At 35.1% G+C, this 16,281-nt stretch overlaps 1 protein-coding gene across 1 annotated transcript in view; it reads left to right on the forward strand.

Annotated features, from left to right (window-relative positions):
* rab6ba (RAB6B, member RAS oncogene family a) overlaps nt 1-16,281 on the forward strand; it is an 82,506-nt gene that overhangs the window by 50,801 nt on the left and 15,424 nt on the right. Inside the window, exons 3-5 of the mRNA XM_046854963.1 lie at nt 856-909; nt 2,151-2,256; nt 5,003-5,114. Of these exons, the coding sequence (XP_046710919.1) occupies nt 856-909; nt 2,151-2,256; nt 5,003-5,114 (272 nt within the window). The remainder of the gene's footprint in view (nt 1-855; nt 910-2,150; nt 2,257-5,002; nt 5,115-16,281) is intronic.

Here is a 16,281-nt window from a genome sequence, read left to right on the forward strand (position 1 = left end):
TTTTTGCATCATCTAGGCATACTGCTATGTCTGAGACAAAATGTTAAATCTAGTCAAAGGTGTGTATGAAAGAGTAATGAGACTGCACCAATCCTCTGGATAGATTTGCGTTCCCTTTTTCTTTACTCTGTCAACTGTTTGACTTCCTAATCCACCATTATGGTGGTCTTTGGTTTCATACTATAATATGCATAATAACACATATATGTTGGTGCCAGTAAAGGTGCGTGTGTATCCATAGCAACATGAATGGCTTGGCAACAATGACTATCTTACTACATTTTATGGGATCTGGCCACAGAAAATCTGGAAAAGTTCTGTTCCATCCATTAGGTGCACAGCATCGGTGTCATATATTATATAGATAACGCATCTTATTAATCATTGTCAGACTTACACAGACTCTCACAGACATATAAAAATACATTTATGCCTTGTTTGTAGAGATTTTTTTGTATGTTTGATTGCTTGTGTTTGCTTCTGCTTTAATGTCATTTTGCATATATCATTATAAAGAAGCTATTATAAACCATCATTGTATTGTAGATGGGTATGAATTGAATGTGTAAAAGGGAGAATGGTACAAATTGATCATGTAAAATAACCTGAGACTTTTTTGAGGCTGTCTATAAACCTGATATACCCCTCATTATAATGACAGATGAGAGGTTATGGCTGTCATTGTATATTTCTACAAACCCATAATGACATAATGAACTGCTCCCTAATGTGTGTCATACACTGGTAAAAGTGTCTCAACATCTGGCTTTATAATTTGTGCACAGTCCTTAAACGACATGAGCGATATGATCAGTCTCGTTAACAAGTGTCTTTTTTTTTCCTTCAACCTTCTAGGCGACGATTGGAATAGACTTCCTGTCAAAAACCATGTACCTGGAGGACAGAACGGTAAGACTCTTATGTTTTGAGTGCTTAAGAGGTTTCTATTTCTATCAGATAGTGATGTGATGTTGATTGGTTGACTCTGATTGGTCGGCAGGTGTTGATTCATTTTCTTTAAGAGCAGATTTGACAGTAGCATCAGCTGCACGAATAGTCACAGGTTGATATTCATGGGCTTTTTGTTTCTATAGTAAAAACCTGTGTAGGTACTTGCATGGCAGATGCTCCAGAAATAAAATGTGTGTAATCATAGGGAGGTTTTCTTCAAGGTTATTATTTTAATGAGCATTTTAACAAGCATTTTTGAGGAAAATAGGGACACTGGTGTTTTTTTTGTAAACATTTTCCAACATTAAATGTAGCTATAAATGGAAACATATGACATTTTTTAATACATTTTATGGACAAAAGTTTGTGGCCACCTGACAATAAGATTTGTTTTGTGCTTTTGACATTCCATTCCACATTTAGTCCCCATTTGCTGTTTTAATAGCCACTGCTCCTTTGGGAAGATGTTTCACTAGATTTTAGAGTGTGCTTGTGAAGATTTGTGCTCATTTAGCCACAAGGGTTTTTAGAAAAGTCAGGTACTGATGTATTTTATTCCAAAGGTGTTGAGGGTCAGAGCTCTATAGTAGGCCACGCAAGATCTTTCACTCTAACCCATGAAAATACTGTGTGCCAAGTGTAAATCAACCCAGTGTTGGGTCCCAACACTTTTGTCCAAATAGTGTATATAAAATCTTTATGATGCCTGACAAATTGTAGTAGAAATAAGAATAATAAAACACTTCTGGACATGGTATTATTGTATTATATAATTTATTATAATCTCTATCATATATATTATAATTCTAACTAATGATCAGTTAAAACAATCTGCATTTTAATGATCATGTCACATATTATTTGGCCTTGAATGCACTGTTCAAGAGAAATGCAGGGACTGCATGAATGTGTAACTAATAATGGCAGTTATTTTAAAGGAATACAAAAATTACAAATTGAACAGAAACCTATGAGAAGGCACAGCTTTTCTATCTGCAGCACCATAAAACCACTCCATGCTGTGTTCCTTGCAGAAAAATAGACTGAATCCTAAAATCCTTTAAAACATGGACCTGGAACTGAAATGTATATTCTGTGGTTTGTGTGTGTGTGTGTGTGTGTGTGTGTGTGTGTGTGTGTGTGTGTGTGTGTGTGTGTTTGGAATTGAGTCATCTCTGACTGTGTGTCCTCCCCTGCAGGTGCGGTTGCAGTTGTGGGACACGGCAGGACAGGAGCGCTTCAGGAGCCTCATTCCCAGCTACATACGAGACTCCACTGTGGCTGTGGTGGTGTACGATATCACAAGTGAGTGCTTTATAGGCACACACAGTACATTCACATATAGTTTGTGTGCTAATGAATGTGAATAGTGCTAATGATTAATTTGTGGAGAATATAGACAACAAAGAACACTTTATGAAGGCATGAAATTAATAGCAATGCAATTATTTGGCCAAAAAAAATCACAACAACAAAATCACAACAACGCAATATCCAAAAATATATAATAAAAATCTGAAGCATAAATTGTGTTAGAGTGATTTATTGCTATATTTGCCATACAATGTATCGAGGAAAAACAGTGTTCATTAATAATTCTTAATATGGCATGCTTTAAAATATTTAAAGTATTAATACCACATATAAGTGGTCTAGGCTTGTGCAAAAAATACACCTCAATAAACTATTTAACATACAGAGGTTAAACATTTCCACTGTTTTAGGTTCTCAGAGTGTATAAATGTGTCAGCACAGGGGAAAATGTAGTAGTGTATTAAATAACTTTTTAAATATCATCACCATTCGCATTATTTGTAAAGCGTTTGATCTGACATTTTTTTGTAAGCCTATTCCGTTCAGTACTCTTTCTGCTAAAACTAAACTCTTTGAATAAGCCTACAACAAAATGTTAACTTAAATACTTTACAAATAATGCGATTGGGGATGCTATTTAGAAAGTGATTCAATACTTTATTGTCTCTTTCTGTTAAAACCTGAAGTTGCATTTTTTAGAACCATTTTCAGCCAAACCTTTTTAACCAAGAAAGAACACATTTTCTAAAAAGAAAAAAATCAACAACCACTGCATATACCGTATTTTCCGGACTACTTTTTTCACTCACTCAGACTGGCAACAGAAAATGCGAATCATTCGTCACGCTGAAAACAACCAAGCATGGAAAAAACGCACTTCACCTGTGTTCTGAGCTGCACAGCATCGGGAGAAAAGCTTCACCGATGGTGATTTTTAAACGCACGGCGATGCCAAAAGAAAAACTCCCGAGAGAAATTGTTGTGAAAGGAAGGAGGAAGACAGTGAACAATGACTTTCTTGGTAGGCTACTGTTTAGATACAAGCCGTGTAACAGTCACTGTCTTTCGTTAAAGCCTGTGTAAAGTTCATTAGTTTCAATGTAGGACATATAGACAGGTATAGACAGGTGCGGCTTATTTATGTTAAAAATAAAAATCTTTGTAAAATTCAGTGGGTCCGGAAATTACGGTACTCGTCTAATGTAAGCTAAATCAAACATACTGTACATGCATGGATTTTATTTCACATTATGAACTCAAAAGATTCTGCTTTTACCTTGATAAAAAGCGAGATGTGCCCACACTTCCTGTCAGTTAATAGAGGACAGATCAAAACACGTGTGCCTCAGGCCAGATTAATATGTCGAACTGACTCATCTCCTTTTTTTTTTTTGAGGAGAAAAATCTCAGCTATTATTTTGGTGTTTTAATCAGTTATAATGCATACTTGCATGGTCCGGTGTTCAGCTTCAGAATTCCTATGAAATGAGTTATACAAACAGACTTCACATGATATGACAGCAGTGTAATATAATATAGAGAGGATTAAATCACTCTTGATTGATCTACTGTTTCTTTTCAGTGCAGTTTTATTTGTATATTGCTTTTGACAGTTGACATTGTGACAACGCAGCTTAACAGAAATGTGGATATAAATTTAAAATTCATAAATGAACCACATAAGACCACACGCATATTTACACAGGGTAGATCTGTAATGATTTCATCTCGGATATCATTCCACCAATTTCTGTGCTTCAGCCTTACTTGCGTAATTGTCGAATTCCAGCCCCAGAGACACCCTGCTTCATTTTATTCCTTCCCATAAAAAAAGATGACAGCTTTATTGACTTTAAATCCCACAATGCAGTGTATCCACAGAAGAACAGGGGGAATGTGATAGAACTACCCTGGGGAGATGAATAGCAAATTTTGAATTTTTTTTTTTATAAGCAACGCATTCTGAAACACAGTCAGTTCGACCTTGAAGCAGAAGCAAGGCCATTAATGTCATTGTTAGATGAGATCCAGGCTTTGATCTTGATATTACAGAGTCACAAGCTAATCTAATCTTTTCGTAGCAGCCCTTAGTGCATTGAAGATGTTCTTGAAACATCTTTTCATGCCAATTTTGAACTGCAACTAATATGTTTCAGGTATGCTAGTTTTCAGGAGAAATGATACTTTTTTCAGTTTTGTGTGGCCTATAATTGCCTGGGGTTTTTTTTGTATGGTAGGATCATGGAAATGAGTCGATTCTTTCAAATGAACAATGCTATTGAAAATTCTTAAATCTTTGGTTTTCTTTTTCATTTCCAAATTTCAGTAATGAGTAATGAGAGTTGTCGACATAACCATTCACAGACTTTGTGTGTATATATAGCTGAGGCAACATGAAGGTCCGATTGCACTGCTTCTTGTTATATAAATGTATGTAGCATATTGTAAGGAGAAAGGGCATAAGTAAGATATTAAAAAGCAGGAAATAAATAGCAGCATAATAAATAATCCAGGAATATTTACTGTATTTTAGAAAGACAATTGTTTTATATGAGATGCAAAGTATCATATTATTATCTTAATCTGAAGTTAGAGTACTATTTTATTCAACAATTTACTTGAACAAAGACTTTAAGAGAAAACAGTGCCAGAAGCTATAGATATGCTTAAGCTTCCACTAAAATATAATATTCCATCCCTGTCTGTATGTATATCCCTCTCTCTGTCTTTCTCTCAGATGTGAATTCATTCCAGCAAACCTCCAAATGGATTGATGACGTCAGAACAGAGCGAGGAAGTGATGTCATTATCATGCTTGTTGGCAATAAAACAGACCTGGCTGATAAGAGGTCAGTCCTACTGCCATTCTGCAAGCCTCCGGGGCCTAAGATACCAAATATATCTTTCCCTTTCCTTGAACTGATAAACGCTATCTATCTATCTATCTATCTATCTATCTATCTATCTATCTATCTATCTATCTATCTATCTATCTATCTATCTATCTGTCTGTCTGTCTGTCTGTCTGTCTGTCTGTCTGTCTGTCTGTCTGTCTGTCTGTTTTTCTATCTGTCATCTATCTATCTATCTGTCTGTCTGTCTGTCTGTCTGTCTGTCTGTCTGTCTCTCTCTCTGTCTGTCTGTCTATCTGTCTGTCTGTCTGTCTGTCTGTCTATCTATCTATCTATCTATCTATCTATCTATCTATCTATCTATCTATCTATCTATCTATCTATCTATCTATCTATCTATCTATCTATCTATCTATCTATCTATCTATCTATCTATCTGAAAAGTATTGAGTGGCCAGCTGTCGAGCTCTGACCTCGACACCTTTGGGATGAATTGGAGCGCTGACTCCACACTCCTAATCTAGTGGAACATCTTCCCAGAAGAGTGAAGGTTATTATAATAGCATATGGGGACTAAATGTGGAATATATAGTGTACTCAGTCAAAAGCACACTTGAATGTAGCTCCTTGCTGTAGTGTTTTTTTAGCTTTAAACATACCAAGCAGACTTTCAGAGAGTGGATGACTTTGCACATCACATATACAATTGCATACGTGTTGGTGAATTGAAGACATAGTAGGAACGTAAGTAAAAAAAAAAATTATTCTGAGAGCTTCCAGCTTTGTAGTTCTGTTTTGTCCTTATTGGCTTTTAGGAATGTGTACATCCTGGTGGGGGTTGTGCAGTCTGTGAGCTCATAGATGTGGATGAGGCACATAGCGTTTTTCCCTGATTTTGTTATGCTGTTCTGAGTCAGAGCACAAGCAGCAGTACGAAAAAGATGCACATGGCTGGTTTCATGTGACTAAAAGCATTGTTAACCAAATTAAAATTAAAATTTTATTCATTACATACACATACATACAGAGTATGACATTCAGTAAAATGCTTTATACGACTGTCCAGCATTCAAGTACAAAGGAATAGAATTTAAGGATATAAAAAAGAAAAATAAATAAATAAAAGAGTTAAGGTGTCATAATAGTGCAACCTAAATGTAACAAAATGAAATAACACTACAAAAAGTGTGTAAAGTAAATAAATAGGAAAGGATCATTGAAAGATTGAAGCAATTAGAAAATGAGTTTTAACCAATTTGTTGGATTACAATGAATGTAATATAAAGATGCACTGTGAGATGCTGGGTAAGCCTTGCGATCGAGCTTCAGGCATAGAATGACCTCTAAGTAGTTGATAATCTTAAAACTCGATTTGGAGCAGCATAGTATGCTTGGCATTCTGGGATGTATGAAGGAAGCAAGCCAGTAAGAGCTTTGAAAACCAATAAAAGGATTTCAAATCAATTATAAATGAAACAGGCAGCCAGTACAGTTAAAGTAGTTGTAGCACTCTTCCTTTATATGGCGTTTACAAGTGATGCGTGGAGCATTTCGAGCATCTGCAGCAGCCTGTCTATCATATAGTACTTGCTCCAATATGCAGGATATTGTAAAGGTGTTAGGAGAAATATGATCTTTTTCTAATTGACAACTTTTAGCGAGGGTTTTCAATCTGACTTTAGCTCCAGAGGGAACAAGGGAACAAAGAGAGAAAGATGTGTGAATTGAGCAAAAAGGATTTGTTTTAGAAGAGATAGCTAGATGACTAATCAACTGTCCTTATATTTCTGTTCTAAAGCATCTGTACCCTGTGCTTAAGCATACTCATGCTCATGCTGAGCACTCCCACAGTCTAATGAGCAGTGGACCTGAATTCATTACCATCATCCAGAACATTAGGAAAGATCAGGGGCAAACGAGTCTGACATGTTTTAACTCGCATATGCCTCAGAAATCTACTGTAACAATCGTTAGGGCTCTTTTTTTTTCTTCAAAGAAAACCTACAGTTTAAAAACATTTAGTAATAAGAAAACATCAGCTGCATGTTGTAAAGTTTTTCTCAGTTGCTCTGGAGCATTTTTTGAAGCATTCTTACGATTTGAAAACCATTAAGTGCATTTCTCAAAACAATCCGTACAAACAGCACAACACAGTGGATTACTGGCACAAGCCTGTACTTTTCTTAAAATCCTTAGTTTATCTCTCAAAATTAAGTATTTGTGTCAATGAACATCTCATTGCCATCAGAATAACATGTCCTTTTGACATTATTCACATACAAGACTGTCAAAATGTTTAGGCATGTTGTCAGTATGGCAGTGTGCAATTTCACTGTTTCCTGATGTAAACTACGGTTTGGATTGAAAATGCACAATTTTTTCTATATGGCATCTATGAATTTCAACAGCACAAGTGTACACATTACTGTATGTGGGATAGTGATTGCAAGAGACAGGCAGGATTCACACTTTGACTGTACTGTGCTAGTGTTAGTTCGTTTTTCATCCATTTTCAGAAATTGTAATTTTGTGTTTTGCTCTGTCTGTATATGTCCTCTATCATGTTATTTTATATTTATATGTGCACTGTTATCCTTAAAGTTGGTAAACACGCAAATAATTTCTGAGTAGGCTTTCTGGGTAGATTTGGGAAAACTGTGATCACAGTGACTGTGGCATGTCTAGCAATTCTCCTCAACAACATGGTGTTTCCACCCACAGAACTGCAATTTGCAGAAACAATTTTTTGCACACTTCAATATACAGCATTTAAACAACAGAGGTCAGGAAAAACCTGCTCTGTGCCATGCTGTGAAACCAATTCAGTCCATAGCGCACAAAAGTAGCTTTTCAATCTCAGATTGTATAAGCTAAAGCATGCTGGTTTGATTTAGCACTTTGGACGCTTCTATTTGGTAGTTCGGCGAGTAACACTCTCTCTGCAGTGCGTTTAGTCTTTTTTACAGCCATCTTCTGAAATTCACTTTAGGTATTCATACAAAAGCATTAAAGAGAGTTGCAATAAGCAAGTCCCAAAATGGATCAGCATGACTTTAGGTCATTTAATCTAATATTAGATCTTAAACTTATTTGGCTAGAGTTCTGCATCAGGACTATCATGAGAGAGCTGTAGAGAGTTTTTATACAGAGGTAATCAGAAGTTTTCTCATTGTGGTTATGGTCCATGGGGGTTTTGGGAGGGCGATGACATACGCAATAACATGCATATCATATTACTATTATTCACATTATATGATTTGGTTAGTAATTAGATTATTATATATATAATGCAAATGTACTTTAAAAATAAGAATTTAACTCATAGCCATAATGCAGAATCAGTGGAAGCTTATTTTAACGATGCATAGAAAAAACTGTGACTGAAACAAGTGTGGGAAATTGGCATAGGTGGAAGTTTTGTAATTTTTATAAAACACCATTCAGATTGTGAAAGTCAATAAAATGGAAATAAAATGTTCAAAATTTACGTCTTGCTGTGTGGCTTGGTACCAAATGATCCACAGCCCGCTATCGGTCCACAGTCCTTTATAGATACATAATATTATAAATGGCTCAGTATTTATAGAGCAGCGAGAGATCTAGAGTATTTTTTTAATTCTTGCTCATTATCTGAACAATAATTTGTTGTTAAGATCATTATAAGCTTAATATTTTATGTTTTTTGCCCAAGAGTGTAGTTTCATCATAAGCAGTGAACATACTTAGCTACATTGTATGATATAATGAAAATGACTAATTATCTAGCTTACAGTAAATTTTTATATTATTTAACCCTTTTATCAAAAGGTTCTTGTGTAGCAAAAACTAGTTAAGCCAGGCGAACCCTTTACTTGCCTGGAGGCTGGCTAATGATTTTATTATTTGTCTTGATTTACTTCAGTGAACCCCTACCTCTAATTATATAAAGGCTTGGCTTATTAACCAGCACAATCACAGACTGGGTCGTGAAATGGTTTACTAGTTACCAACACCAGCAACATGTACTGTAAAAAGTTTTCTCGAAGCTGAACTCACTGTTCCTGTCTTATACTTTTTATATCGTTTATGTAATATTGTGTCTTGGGCTGCTTTATTAGATGTTGGTCTGTGGATCTGGTGGCACAATATTTATTCTCAGTACAAACAAATAGAGGGATGATATGACGTAGGCTGGATTTAATTTAAAGAAGCTGAGCTTGGGTCAAGCTGACTGAATAAGCATGACGTCAAGACACTTTATCTGCCTTTAGCGCTTAACCTTAGCCAAATGGAGTGTAGTCATTTTGTCGATGAATTACTGCTGGAGTACCGTGGCCTCTTCCTTGGTTAGAGTGAACGCAAATGCAGCTCTGGGTCGGTTTCCACGACAACTGTGATGGAATGTGACAGGTGTAGGTGGCTGCTGTGGAGTAATTGGATGATAATGAACCAGGTTAGCACAATGCTAACATAGCACAGCACTGCTGTTTGGGGAAGAGAGCTGGCCGTCGCTTCTTATTTGCCCGAGCATTAATATTTCTTGTACAAGGTGTACGTGTGTGTAAGTGTGGGCATTTGTTGCATTTGTAAATATGCAAATAGATGTACATGGATTTGATGTATGAACGTGTTTCTGGAATCACGTTTATCACTGGGACATTGAATGAACTATCAGCATGCCAATTTTTATCCTCACACTTGTGACAGGTGCTCGCTTGTTTTCTGACCGTGTGCCTAAAGCAATCATCGTCACCCTGATACCTTTCCATGTCTGAATAGATTTAGTGTTTTTCCTGCCTGCAATGATCAGCTCTGTACTCTGATAAAAAATATATAGAAGAAACCTCCTGGTTCCATAACCTCAAATGACAGTAAAAGACTGTAGAAAGGACATTACTCATAATCTTACATTCCAGTGCTCATGTTAGTTCTCACTCTCCAGTGTTCTGTATTGTTTAAAGACTATAATCACACTCTTGATGTCACCCGAATGAGGATGGGTTCCCCTTTTGAGTCTGGTTCCTCTCAAGGTTTCTTTCTCATTACATATAGGGGAGTTTTTCCTTGCCACAGTCGCCACGGCTGCTCATCAGAGATAAATACACACCATTCACCTTAACTGTTAAATTCTGTAAAGCTGCTTTGAGACAATGTCTGTTGTGGAAAGCGCTACAAAAATAAACTTGACTTGACTGTATATTATAATTTCTTGACATAAGCACTGCACTGTTATAGCATGAAGCATTGTAGTTCATTGATGCTTTTAAAGCCTGACTAATGGCAGCCAGCCAGAAAGACAAGGTCAGAAAAGGAAATGTGAACTCGATCACCCTGTGGGCCAGAGTGGCTCATGCGGCATGTCTGAGCCGTGCTATAAAATATTGATGAACGCTATATGGCATGTGGATGCTTTACTTTTTCAAGCATAAAGGTGGTTTAGGCAGATATTTTATCTCTTCTGTCTTTTTTCATTTATGCCGCCTATGTCATGTTTGTAGACATGCTCTTTTTATTGCTGGATGGTGTTATTTGTCAATAATAGATATCTGGAGAGTTAAAAAATATTAATTTATAAATTTTGGAGGCTGAAGCCAAAGTGTGAAGACTCCTGACCATGGGTCTCATTTATTAAAGTATGCATTGAGTTTAAACTGCTGAGACGCGTACGGAAATGGACATTTATTACACAAACTGTACATGCACACAGCTATACACACAGCTATACACAATGGAAATAATTGCTTTGCTTCCATAGGGACAAACCAATCTGTATAATGGAACTCTCCAAAATTTTTATATCTTCCACATATTTCCTTATAAAAAGCTTAGTAACCTGCTTTTGGTGATGCTTGGTGTAGATGAAATGTTAAAAAAAGGTCTAAAATGATAACCAAAAATTGTTTTTATTTTAATTTTGTGATTACAGGTGTGTGATCTGACTTACTGTTATATTTAGAAAACTGAATGTTATGGCATGAAAATCTATAATTAATGTTGTTTTTCCTTAGTTGTAAATGTGTATAGTACTACAGCATGAGCAATATCATTACATGCATTGTACTGCATGTTGAACTGTGTATGGTGATGTATAGAGGTCGACCAATTGATTGGCCGGCTGATTAATCAGGCTGATATTCTGCATTTTTTATTAATCAGCATCGGCCAATTGTGCTGAAAATTAGGCCAATTATTAGGCAGGTGCATCTGATACATCGTGTGTGTACATTCTGCTCTTGCGTGAGGGAACATAAAACTCATATACCAGCAGGTGGCAGTAGTCTGTATTCAGCGTCTGAACAGGGAAACCCGAAGAGCTAGAACTAGGAAAATGTAAAGCAAGCAGAGTTTCCACCTGCCGCAATGATTAATAATGGATTTGTTTAGCTTTTCTAAATCTTATATAAAAACAAAAAAAATAAAATAGACCGACACTTAAAAAAAACCCACTGATATTCCCCAAAGGCCAGCCGTCCACTTGGAATGTCATGGGCTTTAAGTTCATTTGGTTTTAATCTAGCCTTATATATTTCATTTCTTAAATATTATGCTGCTTTTGGAGAATGAATGAGAATAACATTTGGAGAGAGAATAGTAAAAACATTTGGAGAGAGAATGAGAATAACATTTGGCGAGAGAATGGGAATAACTTTTGGAGAGAGAATGAGAAAAACATTTGGAAAGAGAATGGGAATAACATTTGGAAAGAGAATGGGAATAACATTTAGAGAGAATGGGAATAACATTTAGAGAGAGAACGAGAATAATATTTGTAGAGAGAACGGGAATAACATTTGGAAAGAGAATAAGAAAACCATTTGGAGAGAGAATGTGAATAACATTTGGAGAGAGAATGGGAATAACATTTGGAGAGAGAATGGGAATAACATTTAGAGAGAGAACGAGAATAATATTTGTAGAGAGAACGGGAATAACATTTGGAAAGAGAATGAGAATAACATTTGGAGAGAGAATGTGAATAACATTTGGAGAGAATAGAATAACATTTGGAGAGAGAACGAGAATAATATTTGGCGAGAGAATGGGAATAACTTTTGGAGAGAGAATGAGAAAAACATTTGGAGAGAGAATGGGAATACATTTGGAGAGAGAATGGGAAAACTATTTGAAAAGAGAATGAGAATAACATTTGGAAAAAGAATGAGAATAACATTTGAAAAGAGAATGAGAATAACATTTGGAGAGAACGAGAATAATATTTGTAGAGAGAACGGGAATAACATTTGGAGAGAGAACGGGAAAAACATTTGGAGAGAGAACAGGAATAACATTTGGAGAGAGAATGAGAATAATGTTTGAAGAGAGAATGGGAATAACATTTAGAGAGAGAATGAGAATAACATTTGGAGAGAGAATGGGAAAACCATTTGAAAAGAGAATGAGAATAACATTTGGAGAGAGAATGGGAATAACATTTGAAAAGAGAATGAGAATAACATTTGGAGAGAGAATGGGAATAACATTTGGAGAGAGAATAGAATAACATTTGGAGAGAGAACGGAATAACATTTGAGAGAGAACGGAAAAACATTTGGAGAGAGAGAATGAGAATAACATTTAGAGAGAGAATGAGAATAATGTTTGAAGAGAGAATGGGAATAACATTTAGAGAGAGAATGAGAATAACATTTGAAGAGAGAACGGGAATAACATTTGGAGAGAGAACATGAGTAACGTTTTGAAACTGTACGTACCGGTAGGCACAAAGACCAAAACCTGGTAACAAGTGTAGTATGTGATTGTGAATCAATTGAGACTGTGGCAAAAAATAAATGCTAAAGAACAGATCAAATAAAAAGGGACTGGGCAAATAATTTGATTAACAGTTCACTCATCAGTCTCAGCAAAGAGTTTTCCATGCTTCCCAATTATATGTTCCTTACCTCAAGATGATTGTGGCAAATTTTCAAATAAGTCATCATTCTAAATTATCTTTAGATTATTTTATAAGATTAAAACTTTCATTTTAATTTGTTGTGTGCAATAATCAGTAATTATGCTGAGGTGCTTCACAATAAGTGGGATGGATCATCACTTTACCTGCAATTACACTTCCTACCTCTAGGGATTTATTACATATGCAATGTCTAATTGTGCACAAATAAACACACATCCTCAAAAAAGAAGAAAATATTGTATAGATGCATAAACTGTATGCATAATCACATTTAATAAATGAGAGTAAACACCGTTCCCATATTTTGTAGCATTACAAAAGTGATGTTTGTCCTGTCCTTTTGTTGTGCTCAATTTTTTTTTAACCAAAACCTATTTGTGAGATTGTGAGATCTAATTTAAGGGTTTTACTGCAACTCTTATTTGTAAATTATGCTGATTTGTGATGTATGTGTATGTAGATTTATGGCATATAGAGTAACCACTAGATAGAATAATGCAAAGTGTGGAAAGTCCCAAAGGGGGGAAATACTTATGCAGTGCCCCGTTATAAAGGTTTACATCTCTGATAAAATGGTTTTATCTTTTCATTTGCATTCGGTCTGGTGCTACATTAATGCTTTCCCCGAGGGGTCATGGGTTAGTGAACAACAAACAGTTGTTATGAGTGTTGAATGAGAGAGACATATTAGCAGGCAACAGAACAGGAATTGAGCTTTGTTACCAGTGCTTTGTGAACTGTGGGCTGACTTTTACATTGAAGCTAAACCCCATTATATCTCATGTCAGAATGTATGTGTTTATGCCAGTGTGATGGACAGTTTGTTGCTGGCTTTGGTAGATATCAATGTGTCAATGTTACTAGTGTGCTATAAAATGCTCTATTTTACGGTTGCTTCATTTTCTCTTATACAGTATATGGCAACAAAACGTAATACTTATTTTCTTGTTGCTTCTAGTTTGTAGTATGGCAGTGCTGATTATGACGTTGATATGATAATCTTAAATTGATATAATGGTAACTTTACAATACACTTTTCCATTGTCATGATAACTTTTCAATATTTTTAAATAATTAAGATATAATTGTAACATAAAACGGAACACATTTTTAATTACTAATTAGGTAACATTTACATACCAGTACTATATTATGCATCACCGACATAAAGACATTTATATTGGCTCAGAATGCTCCAACATTATCGGGCCCTGTCACATCTGTGTGCTGCCTACATGCTCAATAAGGCGGTTACATTGGAGGAAACCTGTTTGCAGAGACAAGCAATTGGCAGTTTCACTTGCGAATGGAGGCTTGTGATTGAAGGCTTGTGATTATACTAAGCCTGTTTGCAGATACAAGGTTTGGGCAGTTTCGCTTACATCCGTGCATAAGATGCCCTTTAATTTTTTTGTCTAATAATTATAGAAAAAAGTTTTGTCTTATACATGGAAAAAATACGGTATGTATTTTTTATTGCTGGTTGTTATAGTAACATTCATCAGAAGTGGCAACAAATAGCATTCCACTTTCGATAACTTATCAGGATATGCATTCTAATGTCTTGCCTGTACCAAGTTGCTCCACCTTTTTCATATAGTGTGTGAACATTATAGCTGTAGCTGTCGATTATTTTAGTAATCAAGTGTTCTACCAATCATTCCAACGATTAATCGAGTAATCGAATAAGAAGTACTTTTTCTTTATTAAAGGGCAATACTAAATATACAAGAGAAAATATAAGACAGGTCTCTTAATATGAAAACAAAAGATTTGTTCCCTATTTAGAAAAATTTTTATTTTTGCTGAAATTGCAAACAAGAATATCTTTGAAAATTAAACCCATTTAGTGCATTGAATTTCCATATTACATCAAAATGTAAATACATAAATAAAAATATAAAAATGTATTTCAGATTACTCAAAAAATATTAATTTAATGCACTGTACGGTGTTTTCTTAATGTTTTAGTTTGAAATTATCACAAACTATATATATATATAGTGATACATATTGTGTATTGTAGAAATTTTTAATAGAATATTATGATATTTGTGTCATATCGCCTACTCCTATGCCTACTCATTTGGCATCTTGCTCCAGATTTCTGTAATGCTGCTCTGTAATCATATGTCTACACAAATTATCTTTTTTTTTTTTTAGATTTGGACAGTTTCATTTTATAGTTGAACTCTTAGACAGTGGGCTAATATAATTCACACTGTGTGGAACCATCCTGCTTTGTTTGTTTGGGGTTTTTTTTATAGCATACCAATTATCACAAAAAGTAGTATTTTATTGTAAAATTAAAAGTCCTCCAAAAAGCCCTTTGATCAAAAGGTCAAATACTGTCTGCCATTTTATACAGACTGTCATGAATCTTTTGTTCAGGGAATAGATTTAGTTCAAGAATCATGAGCGATTGCTAATCTTATGCTGCCTTTTAAATAAGGCTTTATCTCAGCAATGGAAATGCTGCTAGATGCTTAGCACCTTAATGGACTGCAGAGTTAATGATCGTATGCAACAGCAATATAAAATAGCATTTTGTTACACAGCTATTTGGAATTTTCAACTCTATCAAATTATAGCAACTAATCAAAAATCAATACAATCACAAAAATATGTAATTGTATATAGAATTGTACAGTTTTCTATAGAGTTTTATGAAATATTTATTAAAGGAGTCTTCAGTGTCAGAAACTCAGGTAATAGACAGTAAGTTTTACAGTAGATGTTAAATACTGATTAAATATTTTTTATCATATAATGTATAAGAGAGAAATTGCAATATTAAATAGGGTTGCGTTAGGAAGGGCATCCAGTGTAAAAACATTTGCCAAATCAAACATGCAGATGGTCCGCTGTGGCGACCCCTAATGGGAGAAGCCGAAAGAAAGTGTTATAGCTACCATAAGCTATATAACTTAAAAAGACAGAATTTTGGCATGATTATACCATCAATACATAAACCATTTCATAATATAGAACTGTATAAAAAGATTAAATATCATAATCAGATTTAAACTAGATTATCATCCGAATCAGTTTTTGGACACATTTGTAAACTTCAGAAATATTTCCACACCACCTGGCTCGATCTGATGATAGCACATTGGCTTGGGAGAAACAACGTCCTTCTACAAATAGATTGCATTGGCTAAGTAACATAACTAAATGAGTTCAACAGTCATACAGTGTCAGAAAAATCATATATCTGATTTAGATACTGAACAAATTCTATACCGAATTGGTTGAGGCAGATGTGTA

The sequence above is a fragment of the Silurus meridionalis genome, chromosome 1 (assembly GCF_014805685.1).
Source record: "Silurus meridionalis isolate SWU-2019-XX chromosome 1, ASM1480568v1, whole genome shotgun sequence".
NCBI classification, from domain to species: domain Eukaryota; kingdom Metazoa; phylum Chordata; class Actinopteri; order Siluriformes; family Siluridae; genus Silurus; species Silurus meridionalis.